Below are 14581 nucleotides of genomic sequence, written 5' to 3'. Positions count from 1 at the left end.
TTTCAAGTATTTACGATTTCCTTTATTACAGAAACTGACTTGTCTCCTTGTTTTCTTTCTTAAACGTCTTTCAATTATTAAATACTGCATTTATCATTTTTAATGTGCAAATACGTGACAACATGCTATTTATTGTTGTATAAATCATGCTCAATATCATATTCCACTCGTGCGTAATCAATCCTATAGCAACGCTTGATGAGTGTTTGCGCCCTTCCTATATATCACCCTTTAAATTCGGAAATGCGTATTTGAGGTAAAACTAGTCGATCAGCGGTGCAGTCGACAGTTCCGTGCCTTTCCCCCTTAAGTTGTCCACTTGAGGGTACCAGTCTAGACCTCTCTAGAAACCTTACTCTGATTAATTGTACATGCATCATGGTCAAACCTAGCCGGGTTAATATGTTGTCCACATAATAACCCTTTAAGACAAGCCTCGTCCAAAAGTCCATCGGGTTTTCCATAATCCCAACAGATGCAACCACAATTCTGTGCATTAATTTTGGAGAAATACGTGCTAAAATGCTAATCATTATTGTATAAATAGTCGGATTTGGAGGGGGAAAGGACCTAACCATATTTGTTTTGCAGAAAATGAGGTACGAACTCCCCAGGTTCGACATGGTCCGTAACATACCACCATTGTTGCTAGATTGGTGGAAGGATCTTCCATCAAGTGATAAGAATCATGTGAAAAGGGTCTTGGGAAATTTGCCTTCTTTATTGGACCTCCAGCCGAACAACATGTAATCAAAGCTACCACAATGTTCTGAGACAAAGAAAGAGCCGTGTTTCGCTTTGAAAACATATAAATAACCCCTCTCTAGGAAGAAATAGGGGGATTCGCTGGGCTACCTAGGGATAGTCCTGGTTTGTTGGTGCCGGAAAACCGCTCTGCTAGGAGGTTTCTGAAGATGATGGGATTAACGAAGAATGATGATTTGGAGTTCTTGAAGAATTACTACATACCTTTCGACTTCCTCTATGAACGATACGGTCACAACAGATTTTATCCGATGACGAATTCTCCATCACTTCCTTGGGTTGGATCCACCGCAGGGTTTTTGTGTTCATTGTCTGTTTCTTGGGTATGTATTCCCTATCCAAGGGGGCAGAATCCACATCAGACTGGCCATGGTAGAAAAAACCTTAATGGATGGGATCGAGGGGCAAACATATACCATTGTCCCTATGATCATAGCAGACATATACCGAGCCTTACAACGCTGTCAGAAGAGGTACAAATACTTTGAAGGTTGTAATATGTTGTTACAAGTTTGGTTTTTAGAGCATCTCCAAAATGGTCAATACCATCAAGAGCTTCCGCGAAGGCTGTGTAATGATCACATAGCTTTCCATCATCCTAAGAGAATGACCTATATCCCAGACATGTTTGCTCAACCCGAGAATGATGTAGGATGGGCATAATTTTTCAGCAATTTGACCGAGATCAGATTCAATGGATGTTTGAGTGGTTCCCTACCGATGAGTTCATCATTAGATCCAGGGATGTTCCACACTTGGTACTGATCGGGTTGAGGGGCATATACCCTTATACTCCCATCAGAGTTATGAGACAGGTAGGCAGGAAGTAGGTCTTACATCGAGTTGCTAAAATGAGTCACTACATGGCAGATTTTCAAGATGACGACGTCCCATACAAATGTGAAGCTCAACACATGTGGCATTTGAAAATTATCGTGGAAAAGGATACCATCGAGCCAAATCGATATTATGCTGGTCATGTGTACTTTTACCCATCATGGATAGAAGATAACATACCAGGAATATTCGAGCCAAGGGTTGGTCCAGGAAATAGAATCATAGATGAAGTTGCCGAGGCACAAGTGAAGTACAACAATCTACGCAAAAGAGTTGATGAGTCCGAGGCCGAGCACATGGAGTGACACAAGACCGATATGGAACTAATTAATGAATGGAGGGAGATGGCTGTTAAATCAAGCAAAAGGTTGGAATATCATGAGTACAGTCTGATGGAATTGTAGGGAAAAATGAGGAAGAGAGTCATCGATTGCCAGAACACTGAAGGAAGCAAATGAGGACATTTAGCAAGGGCATACCTACTGCTGAACCTGCGCGAACTGGGGAATTTGATCGACGAAGCCAAAAACATCCAGCTTGTAGAAGGTCCTTATGGGAATAAGTAGATTAGGTTTATTTGCTTTTTCAAATGTAATAAAGCCAAGTGCCATTAGTGACTTATCTTATTTAGTGTCATTTTAGATTCATCTATTTTTACATTAATGAAATGAGGAAATTATTGGCACTGAGATTCTCCAAATCTATTTGTCGATAGGCCTACCTCAGGTATAATGAGGCTCCCAAATTAGGACGCGAATTTACATTCTCACAATATGTGTTTAAATACTGCAAACATTTTTAAATCCTTACTGACTTGTTTACTTTTTGTTTTTCTTTATTTTTATTATTCCTATCCCCTAAGATTGGTTCGCATATACTAGCATCATCAGCATATCACACCAGTTCTAGAGGCCCTCCACCTCCTCCTCCTCCTTCGAGTAATCCGAAAAGCAGAGGAAAAGCTAAGATGGATGACTTGAGTGGTATCCGAAAAGAAAATGCTGAGAATATTTAAACTTCAGACGGTCAGAGCACTCCGGCCTAGAATGATTTGGTCCTACGATTAGAGCAGAAAATACTGGAGTTACTAGGAGAACTTGAGCAGGTCCGCAACTTGGCAAACCTCTACCTCACTCTGAATGTCCAGATGTTAACCAACAAAATGTTCAAAACCCAGCACCTCCTCGAAAATACGCCAAACCAACGTCCACAAAATCCTCCCGCACTCCATCAATATGCCACACCACCTCAAAATCCTAATCCTCTACCGGTACCAACTCCTCCACAACACTATCATCAACCAACCCAGTACCCACAAACCACTACCTATCACACTCCTTAGAACATACCACAACCTATTCCCGATCCTCAAAACTCGACCAACGACTACCACTACACCTAAATCCCTGGCACCCACCAAAATAACCCCATATACGTGGAGACCCTACCTCACTCCACTCAACTAATCTCTTATACACCAGAATCCGCTGAAAAGGACCTGCTCATCAAGAACATGGCCGAGGAGCTCAAGAAATTGACAAGTCGCGTTCAGGGTGTTGAAGGAGGTAAAGGGATAGAAGGTCTGAAATACGAGGATTTATGAATACAACCAGATATGGAATTGCCGGAGGGTTACAAACCTCCTAAGTTCAAAATGTTTGGTGGAACTGGTGATACCAAGGTTCATTTGAGAACTTATTGTGACAAGCTCATGGGGGTCGGAAAAGATGAAAGGATTTGAATGAAGCTCTTTATGAGAAGTCTTACCGGAGATGCCCTGTCCTGGTACATAAGTCAGAATCCTAAGAAATGGGCCAATTGGGCGAGCATGGCATCAAACTTTATGGACCGGTTCAGGTTTAGTACGGAGAATGCACTAGATGTCTCCTATATCCAGAACCTAAAGAAGAAGCCAACTGAGACTTTCCGCAAGTATGCTACTCGGTGGAGGTCGGAAGCAACCAAGTTCAGACCAGCATTAGATGAGGAACAAATGAACAAGTTCTTTGTCAGAGCACATGACCCACAGTATTATGAAAGGCTAATGGTTATTGAGAATCATAAGTTCTCCGATATCATCAAACTCGGAGAAAGGATTGAAGAGGGTATTAAGAGCAGAATGGTGACAAATTTTGAGGCACTGCAAGCCATGAACAAAGCATTACAATCGGGTGGCATATCAAAGAAGAAAGAAGTAGGGGCAGTAATGGTGTCCCAAGGCCTAAAATCTCCACTCACATACCAAACACCTCTACCTACATACCAATCCTCATCTCCCAGATATTCTCAACCCGCCACTGCCTACCACACTTATAACACCCAGCCAGCCTACTATCATTAACCTCCAGCTCGTCCAAATTACTAGAAACCCCAACCTAATTTTGATCGCAAACCACCCAGACAGTACACTGATATTGCTGAACCCATCGACCAGCTGTACAAAAGATTGAAGGCTTCTGGTTATGTCGCCCCTATTCCCGCTGTGGAAAAGGAGAATTCATCTCAATGGGTCAACCCGAACAAAACCTGTGCATATCATTCTGGTATGAAGGGGCACACCATTGATGAGTGCCAAGTATTGAAGGATAATATTCAGATATTTATTGATAACAAGGTCATACAGGTGAAGGAAGCTGCACCCAACATCCGTAACAATCCTCTTCCAGATCATAGGGACGAAGGGATCAATGTGATAAAAATTGATGAGGAGTGGGATACCGAGGGATCAATTGGACTTATCAAAGAGGGCGACGATCCTAAGAAGCCTGCAGTCACTCTCAATCCTATTGTGGTCCAGGAACAGCCGCCGGTTGAGGTTGAGGTAACCGCATCGGTTCCATTTGAGGTAGAAGTAACACCACCTGCAGCCACACCTATTCCATTTGTGGTAGAAGTGGCCACACCTTTCACAGTGATAGTAGCAACCACACCTCCTTTCAAGTCCAACGCCATACCTTGGGATTATGTTGTCGAAACTAGGCGAAAGGGAAAAGCAAAGATGGAAGAATCTGGTGCCGCATAGGGAATGACCAAAACTGGAAGGATCTATACACCCAAAAATTTGGGAGGATCAAGCAAAGAGGCTGCTACCAAACAACCTGTCATTGGAACTAGACCGGACAATCTTTGGAGGAAAGTACAGACGAGGGAATACTCTATCGTCGATCATTTAAACAAGACCCCCCGCCCAGATATCCATCCTGTCACTATTGCAAAATTCAGAGGCGCATAAGAATGCTCCGATGAAGGTGTTGAATGATTCTTATCTGCCCAACAATATCACCAGTGGATAGATGGCCAACATGGTAGGGCAAGTATTGGAGAGTCACAAGATCACCTTCCACGAGGATGAACTATTGCCTGAAGGGTTATGTCACAACAGGGCACTGTATATCACGGTACAGTTTGATGACAAATTTATTGCCAGGGTCTTAATAGATGGGGGTTCTAGCCTCAACATTTGCCTATTGACTACTCTGAAAAGGTTGGGCAAAGATTTCCACAAAATACGGGTAGGAAGTATGAACGTGTGGGACCAACTTGGTTAGATTAACCTTTGTCTGCAGATGGGACCAACTTGGTTTGTTGTTGAGTTCCAAGTACTAGACATATTAGCTACATACAATCTTCTATTAGGTCGACCTTGGATACATGCCGCTGGGGCCGTGGCTTTCACGTTACACTAGGCCGTGAAGTTCGAATGGAACTATCAGGAAGTAATCATTCACGGAGATGGAAGTAACCCCATTTACACCAGTCAAACTATCCCGATTATCGAGAATAGAAGAAGGCTGGGTGGAGAAACTTATCACCACATTGAACATGTCAACGCAATTGAGAAGGACAAGCGGTGGAGTAACAAAATAGAAAGCATACCGACATGGTTTGGGTATGAACTTGGCAAAGGGCTAGGGAAGGAACTCCAGGGCATTACCAAACCGATATAGTTGAAACGTCGCGGCACAACTTTCGGGCTGGGATATCCATACACTTGGCAAGAATATGATAATTGGTCGCCTCCATGGCGTGGTCCTTATTACCCTCTCGAGCAGCCAATGCCACATCTGAGTCAGACTTTTCACCAGACCGATACAATATGGGGATCTGCAGAGGAAGAAACTTTGGCTGGATTGAGAAACTTGTTCCTTGAGGACGAGAATATGGATTGCAATGTGATAATTGAGGAGAAGAAGGAAGAAGGCCTCACCATTCAGACTGTGGAGAAGGGAGTCGTTCACAAGAATTGGACTTCCATATCATCCCGGGCCCGCCGAGTTCCTGGGTAGCTTGGCAATTAGCCTGATTTGTTTTAATATCCATTCTAGGCATTTAAGATATTTTCAATATTTTATTTTAAAGACGCATTTCATTTCGATATAATTGCTTGAGCCATCAAGCTGTACCTATTTTGGATATTTTCAAATTTAATTAATGCATTGCTATTTATTATTCATTATTATCTTTCACTTTTTTCTTCTACAACATTATTATTACTTTTCCTGCTGAACCGATGACTGTGAAATGTAATGAGACAACTCAATATAAGGATAGTGACTCAGAAGAAGAAGACAAAATACCTAAGTAGGTTATCAGAGAAGTTGAGAACTTTGAGAACAAACCTAAGTCCAACCTGGACGAAACTGAAGCAATCAAAATGGGAGATACCGAAACCATCAAGGAGACTTGCATAAGCATTCACTTATCACCGTTAGAGAAAGAAGAATACTCTCGCTTCTTGAAAGATCATGAGGACATTTTTGCATGGTCATATGATGACATCACCGGTCTGAGCACATCCATAGTGGCTCATAAGTTGCCTACCAATCCAATATGTCCACCGGTGAAGCAGAAACTCAGAAAATTCAAACTAGATATGAGCCTGAAAATCAAGGAGGAAGTCACTAAGCAGATCAAAGCCAAAGTCCTCAGGGTAGTTGAGTACCCAACCTGGTTGGCCAACATCGTACCAGTTCCGAAGAAAGATGGAAAAGTCAGGGTATGTATTGACTGCCAGGATTTAAATAGAGCAAGTCCCAAGGATGATTTCCCACTGCGAAATATACACATCCTGATCGACAATTGCGCCAAACATGAACTCCAATCCTTTGTATATTGTTTCGCGGGTTATCACCAGATCTGGATGGACGAAGAAGACGCAGAGAAAATAGCTTTCATTATACCGTGGGGAGTGTACTACTACAAGATGATGCCATTCGGTCTAGAGAATGCTGGGGCTACTTACATGAGAGCCATGAAAGCCATCTTCCATGATATGATACATAAGGAAATAGAGGTCTATATTGACGATGTCATCATCAAATCCAAGAGGGCCGCGCATCACTTAGCAGACTTGAGAAATTTCTTTGACAGGCTCAGGAGGTAAAATCTAAAATAAAATATGCATTTGGGGTTCCCGCAAGAAAACTGTTGGGATTCATCGTCAGTCACCGAGGAATTGAGTTGGACCCATCCAAAGTTAAGGCTATCCAAGAATTACCACCAACAAAGAGCAAAAAGGATGTGCTGAGCTTCCTAGTATGCCTCAACTACATCAGCCGCTTCATAGCACAGTCCACGGTAATATGTGAACCCATCTTCAAAATATTGAGGAAAGATGCTGAAACCAGTTGGACCGAGGACTGTCAGAAGGCTTTTGACAAAATCAAGGAATACCTATCTACACCGCCAGTCCTAGTCTTGCCAGAATCTCAGAGACCTTTGCTACTCTACTTATTCGTATTAGATGGAGCTTTCAGATGTGTTTTGGGACAACATGACGAGACAGGAAGAAAGGAGCAAGCCATATACTACTTGAGTAAGAAGTTCACACCTTATGAAGCACGATACTCTCTGTTGGAATGCACTTGCTGTGCTTTGACATGGACAACCCAGAAATTGAGGCATTACTTCTATGCCTATACCACATACCTCATATCCAGGATGGACCCTCTGAAGTACGTCTTTCAGAAGCCCATGCCAACCGGGAAGTTAGCCAAGTGACAGATATTATTAAGTGAGTTCAATATCATCTATGTAACTCAGAAGGCGGTCAAAGGACAAGCATTCGCAGACCATCTTGCTGAAAATCCTGTAGGAGGAGAATACAAACCATTAAAAATGTATTTTCCTGATGAAGAAGTATCATTCGTAGGAGAGGACATTACTAAAGCCTACAAAGGATGGAGAATGTTCTTCGATGGGGCTGCAAACTTCAAAGGAGTGGGCATTGGAGCAGTTTTGGTATCAGAAACAGGCCAACATTACCCGGTGTCCGCAAAGCTTAGGTTTCCATGCACCAACAATATGGCAGAATATGAGGCTTGCATCATGGGGCTCAATTCGTCTATCGATATGAATATACAAGAGTTGCTGGTAATTGGCGATTCGGATCTTCTGGTACATCAGGTTCAAGGAGAATGGGCTATGAAGAACACCAAGATACTACCATACTTGTATCATGTGCAGGAATTGATGAAGAGATTCATAAAGATAGAATTCAAACATGTGCCCAGAATTCAAAATGAGTTCGCAGACGCACTGGCCACCTTGTCATCAATGATACAACATCCAGATAAGAATTTCATCGATCCCATATTGGTGAGGATCCATAATCAACCGGCTTACTGTGCTCACGTTGAAGAAGAAACGAATGGAAAACCTTGGTTCCACGACATCAAAGAATATTTGGCGAAAGGAGAATATCCAGAATAGGCAAACCATACTTAGAAACACATACTGCGGAGGTTATCCAATCACTTCTTCCAAAACTGAGGGGCCTTGTATAAAAGAACTCCTAATCTGAGATTGTTAAGGTGTGTTGACGCAAAGGAGGCTTCTAGATTGCTTGAGGAAATACATGCCAGAACTTGCGGACCACATATGGATGGTTTTGTTCTAGCCAAGAAGATACTCAGAGCTGGATACTTTTGGATGACCATGGAAACGGATTACATCCGGTACATCCAAAAATGCCACCAATACCAGGTACATGCAAACATGATAAGGGTACCACCAAATGAGCTCAATGCAACAAGTTCACCTTGGCCTTTTGCTGCCTGGGGAATGGATGTGATCGATCCAATCCAGCCCACCGCTACTAACGGGCACCAGTTCATTTTATTGGCTATTGACTATTTCACAAAATGGGTAGAGGTTGCATCTTACAAAGTTGTAACCAAGAAAGTCATTGCAGATTTTGTCAAGGATTATATTGTTTGCCAATTCGGGTTTCTCGAGTCCATTATCACTGATAATGCCGCCAATCTCAACAATGACCTGATGAAAGCCATGTGTGAAACCTTCAAAATCAAGCACAAAAACTCTACATCATACATGCCTCAAATGAATGGACATGTGGAAGCTGCCAACAAGAACATCAAGAAGATACTGAGGAAGATGGTAGAAAATCACAAATAATGGCACGAGAGATTCCTTCTTATTTACTGGGCCAACTTCCTATTTACTGGTTTATGGTACTGAAGCTGTCATTCTAGCTGAGGTAGAAATTCCTTCTTTAAGGATCATACAAGAAGCTAAACTCAGTGATGCAGAATGGATAAGGAGCCGCTATGAGGAACTATCCCTCATATATGGAAAAAGAATGAATGCAGTATGTCACGGTCAGCTTTATCAGAATAGAATGTCCAGAGCTTTCAACAAAAGGGTCAGACCAAGACAATTCGCACTAGGGCAGTTGGTGCTGAAACGAATCTTCCCGCACCAGGATGAAGCCAAAGGGAAATTTTCACTCAACTGGCAAGTTCCTTACATGGTTCACCGGGTGGTAACAGGAGGAGCACTCATACTTGCAGAAATGGATGGAGAAGTTTGGCCAAAACCTATCAATTCAGATGCAGTCAAGAGATATTATGTTTAGATTGTTTATATTCATTCATCTGATGTATCTGAACTACGCCTGACCTGATTCCCGTTTAAGAGGGGATACGTAGGCAGCCTTGTGGGTTCGGTCATATCTTAATAAAATCTTCATTTTCCCTCAAAACCAGAAACTGGGGCAGAATTTTGAGGAGGATCCTCAAAATTCTGGAACAAGTCCAGCCGACGCCATCATATGCCAGAAAGTTAGAAATCGGTTAATTAACTGGGGCAGAATATTGAGAAGGATTCTCAAAATTCTGCAGCAGATCCAACAAACTTCTTTGCACGCAGAATGATAAGGGATCAATCTGGGGCAGAATTTTGAGGAGGACCCTCAAAATTATAGTGCAAGGAAGCTGCAATATCTCTAAAAGTGTTACAGTCATTAGTTCGTCTAATTTACTTGATATCACTTACCACTATGTTTTCCAAAATAACTCTATTTTATCAAGAAGTGCATATTTTCGAAAACTTTATTTCTATGGCCGGCAGGTGTTACTCAGGGTAACTCGAACAGGCCCGCCAGAACAGAGCAAAGCAAAGCAAGCAGACGAAGGCACGAACAAACCTCCCCTACAAAACTCACGGCTTTTCTTTGGATGCAGGCACAGTAAACATAACAAGATTATTCACGAGTATACACATATCAAAATCGCTACCCTCATAACAATCAGGCCACCAAACGCAAATACATCTCCAACTAAAAAATATTCTTCTCCTACTTGCTATTGTCCACTGCCTGAGACTAATCTCTATCTCAAATCTTGCATGAGGCTAAGCCTTGCCTCCATATTTGCATAAGGATAAACATTGCCTTCTCTTTGCATGAGACTAAGCCCTGTCTCAAATCTTGCATGATGCTAACCCCTGCCTCCATATTTGCATAAGTCTAAGCATTGCCTTCTCTTTGCATGAGACTAAGCCCTATCTCAAATATTGCATGAGGCTAAGCCCTACCTCCACATTTGCATAAGGCTAAGCATTGCCTTCCCTTTGCATGAGACTAAGCCCAGTCTCAACTCTTGCGTGAGGCTAAGCCTTACCTCCATATTTGCATAAGGCAAAGCATTGCCTTCCCTTTGTATGAGACTAAGCCCTATATCAAATCTTGCATGAGTCTAAGACTTGCCTCCATATTTGCATAAGCCTAAGCATTGCCTTCTCTTTGCATGAGACTAAGCCCAGTCTCAACTCTTGCGTAAGGCTAAGCCCTGCCTCCATATTTGCATAAGGCCAAGCACTGCCTTCTCCCTGCATGAGACTAAGAACTATCTCAAATCTTGCATGAGGCTAAGCCCTGCCTCCCTATCTGCATAAGGCTAAGCACTACCTTCTCATAGGACTAAGCATTGTCTCCCCTTGCATAAGTATTGCTCTATTCTAAACTTTGCATTATCTTCTTCTCTCAGGGCTAAGCTTTGCCCCCAAAACTCTGCGCAAGGCTAAGCATTGCCTTGTTATTACCTTTGGTATCATGTCTCTGTATTTCATAGGCTGATATATGGCCGACTTGTCCAAAGACGTCATAGTCTGAAGGCATCATCCTCATAGCCTGAAGACACCATGTCATGGCTTGAGGATCTCTCAATACTTGCATATCATTATTCAAAGGCATCATGGTTCGGAGAAACCATTTTCATGGCCTGAGAACATCATTTCATGGCCTGCGAATACCTTACCGCGCAATTCATGGCCTAGGACATCATGGTCTAAGGACGTCATCCTCAACCGTCCAAAGACAACTCTCATGGTCCAAAGGGAATTTGCATCGTATTTAAATTTACGCAAAATATATGCATGTAGTGCATCTTTCATTTGCAGGTAACCTGATAAGCAACCATTATCCCAACAGGAGCAATCACGCTCCTTCATACTATTTCAATCCTAACCGCTCATCGTAACCATTTCATCTATTCGAAACCTTGTGTCCGTTCTTGTGATAACTTCATCGGTATATTTCGCCGGTGAATCTAGAACTACACACGACCTGATTCCTGTAAAACCAGGGATATGTAGGCAACTCGAAAACCATAGTGCAACCTATGTCTCTCAAATCGCCTTACTCGGTCAAAATTGGCTATCATATCTTTACTCGATAACTCTTTCATCCTTACCAGATAAAGAGGGGCAGCTGTTGATACCCAATTTTTCCCTATATTATTTTCAAAAATGCATATACATATTTAAAAGCATGCATAAGCATCAATTGATATATTCCATGATTTCTGCATTTTTCAAAGGACTTTATTAATTTATCCTAGTATTTTATTATATAAATAATTACTAATTGCATCACAAATGGTTTTATAATAATTTTGCTGCTTAATTTTTATCATTTATATTTATACTAAGCTTTAATTATTTCATGAATAGCCATATTTACATTTTTAGGGTTATAATTATAATAGCCTTGCAATAATAACCCATATGTGCATAATTACTTTATTTCATCAGAAAATAGCTTTTTTATATTTTTATAATATTAAATAATTATTTAAAATCATTTTTATGCACCAACATAATTTTTATCATATATTAGCTATTTTTATAAATTATTTTATCAATTAATTGGGTATTTCACAAATAGCCTCTTTAAATTTATTTTAATTTCGGACCTAGCCCAAAATACTCCCATCCCAATTAAAATATCCACAACGCCCAAATACCCTGACGTATTTCATAAAACCCATCCAACCCCCAAATCAAATCCTGGCCGTTGATCTCAGAGATCAATAGTCCAGGAAAGAGTTACCATTTTGAATTAATCTCCCACTCCCAAACCCTACTCACTTTCCCCATTTCGCTGCCTCTGTTTCCCCGTTCTCCTCTCTTCTCTCTCAAGATCTCCCCTAACCCTACCGTCACCGTAAAACACCATGTTCCATGGGATTTCTCTATGATTTCAGGCCCCCGCCAGCCTCTTACCTCTTCTGTTTGTTTGATTTCTTTGTGGTTTTAATGAATCTCAAAAGACTCAACTCAGAGTCAACCTAAACTCTTCATTTTTGATGAACCTGCCTTGTGTTCATCGCTATGTTTGTGAGTATTATTATCTTTATGATTATGGCTTGAAACTCCGGTTTTTAATTGGATTTTTCTCACCTCGCTCCATTTTTCAAAACCCTAATCTCTTTCTACTTGAGTCTGTTCAGATCCTTATAGATCTGAGATAATCTTAAGTTTATCTAGTATTTTCTTTGAAAAACTTTCCGTTTTTCCTTATTATTAATCGCTTTCAATGTTTTCTAAAACTAAGGTTTCCTCTTAAGTTCTCTACAAAAAGGTTCTAAAGTTTCTAAGTGTTTGAATATGATTATCTTTACTAGTTCTACTGATTTTTCATGCCTATGTTCTCATCCTTGTTTGTTTAATTATTGCACTGTTCGCTTCAATATTTGCCCATTATTCTTTTTCTTGTTAATTAGCAGAGGATAATTGATTTTATCCGCCTAATTAGGGTTTGGAATCATATCTTTCTGTTGAAATTAGTACTTCTCTGTGATTTTTATCTATTTTCCTTATTTATGACTCCTAATTGGTACTACTTGCCTTAATCAGTTTATTAGCCTGATTTCTAGGTTTTGGTTTACTCTAACCGACTTATAAATGGCCTATGACTTATTTCCTACCTTATTTGAATCCCAATCTGGGGCTGGCAATTGATTCCCTTTTTTTTAAGGTGTCTTTATGAGATTCTATTTGTACTAATTAATTGGGTTTAGCCCCAATTAACTGACTGATTTTTATTTGTATACCTTATTTATAAATTCTATTATTCTTTACCTTATTTGTTTTACCTTGCTAAGTGCTATATAAATACCATTCTGATTTCTTTGAAACACACGAACACACTCAGAAAGTCAGACCCACACACTAACTCTTGCTCTTATTCACACACACTCTCTATTGCAAATCTTTCTGTTACTTGTGTTTGTTACACTGTCCAGCCGGCTAAAAGCTAAGGCTAGACTATTGGATTCTTCATACTTTCACCTTCCTGTTTGCTATCTCTTAACTGGTATGCCTCCACTTTTGCTATCATCCAATATGCTATGAAGTTAAACCTATGTGCTTCCTGTTTATTGCTCTTAATCAGCATGACTACTTCTATTATCATTCAATATGCTATGTAATTAGACATATGCACTTCCGGTTTATTGCTCTTAATCAACATGTCTATCTTTGTTACTATGTCCTATTCAGTATGTTATGTAATCTGTCTGTTGTAGATATCAACCTGCCTCTACCTGCTTTATGTTTTTGTGAACTAGAATGCCTTAACTCTTGTAAATTTGTCTTGTCCAATATGTCAATATGGTTCATACACTTTAGCATGTTCATGTTTGATACAGGATACTTGTCTACTTGTTTCTCAACTAGCATGCTTTCCTTCCTGTCCTGTTTTATGTGTTTACCTTAACAAGTTCGTGATTAATGATTTCTATGTTGTCAACCCCTGTTTCCTTTTCTGTGTAATTGTCTGATTAGGACTCTGATCCCAACATGCTATTGCCTGTTTAATACATGTCCATATGCTCACCTAGTGATAACTAATGAACTAAGTCAATCCCAGGAAATGTGGAACCTTGTTTTAGTTGATTGTGACTCTATTCTGTCTGCTATTTGACTGCTGAAATACATGTTTGAACTCAATCTATTGAATATGGTCTTGTTTGTAGTTTTAATCTTGTAACCTGTTTCTATTCACTTTTAAAATCCAAACTATTTTTTCCTAAAACTATCTCCTACTTTCATATACTATTTTCAACTCCTACTTTTAGATATCTAGGGTCTTGCCCCTCCAGTGTGAGCACTGTCTAGGATTCCATGGAACTCCTCCGAACTTTGATACACTAGGGCTAGCCTTTCCAAACTTGTTTGCAAAAACACTTCTTTGAAAAGGTTTTGGTGTGAGCATTTCCCGGGGTCCCTGAGGCCCTTGGGAACTTTGACACACCAGAAGCCTATTTGGTGCATTATGGACTGCCTGTTGGACTCCATATTTGATTGAAGGTCTAGCTTCCAGGTTTACTTTTGGGCCTGTCAAGGCTCCTTGTAGTATAGTAATTTTCATTATGTGATTTATTTGTTTTGGCCTGTA

General features: G+C 40.6%; 1 protein-coding gene across 1 annotated transcript; it reads left to right on the top strand.

Annotated features, from left to right (window-relative positions):
- Window positions 1-8598: 8598 nt before the first annotated feature.
- Window positions 8599-9478, top strand: LOC138887306 (uncharacterized). Its single transcript, XM_070169036.1, has 2 exons — window positions 8599-8893; window positions 9084-9478. Exons 1-2 carry the CDS (start codon window positions 8599-8601, stop codon window positions 9476-9478), a joined length of 690 nt encoding a protein of 229 aa, XP_070025137.1.
- The last annotated feature ends 5103 nt before the right edge of the window (window positions 9479-14581 follow it).

Source organism: Nicotiana sylvestris, chromosome 3, assembly GCF_000393655.2.
Source record: "Nicotiana sylvestris chromosome 3, ASM39365v2, whole genome shotgun sequence".
Taxonomy (NCBI): Eukaryota; Viridiplantae; Streptophyta; class Magnoliopsida; order Solanales; family Solanaceae; genus Nicotiana; species Nicotiana sylvestris.
The sequence above is the reverse complement of the archived record's forward strand: the minus strand, read 5'-3'. Positions and strand labels throughout refer to the sequence as shown.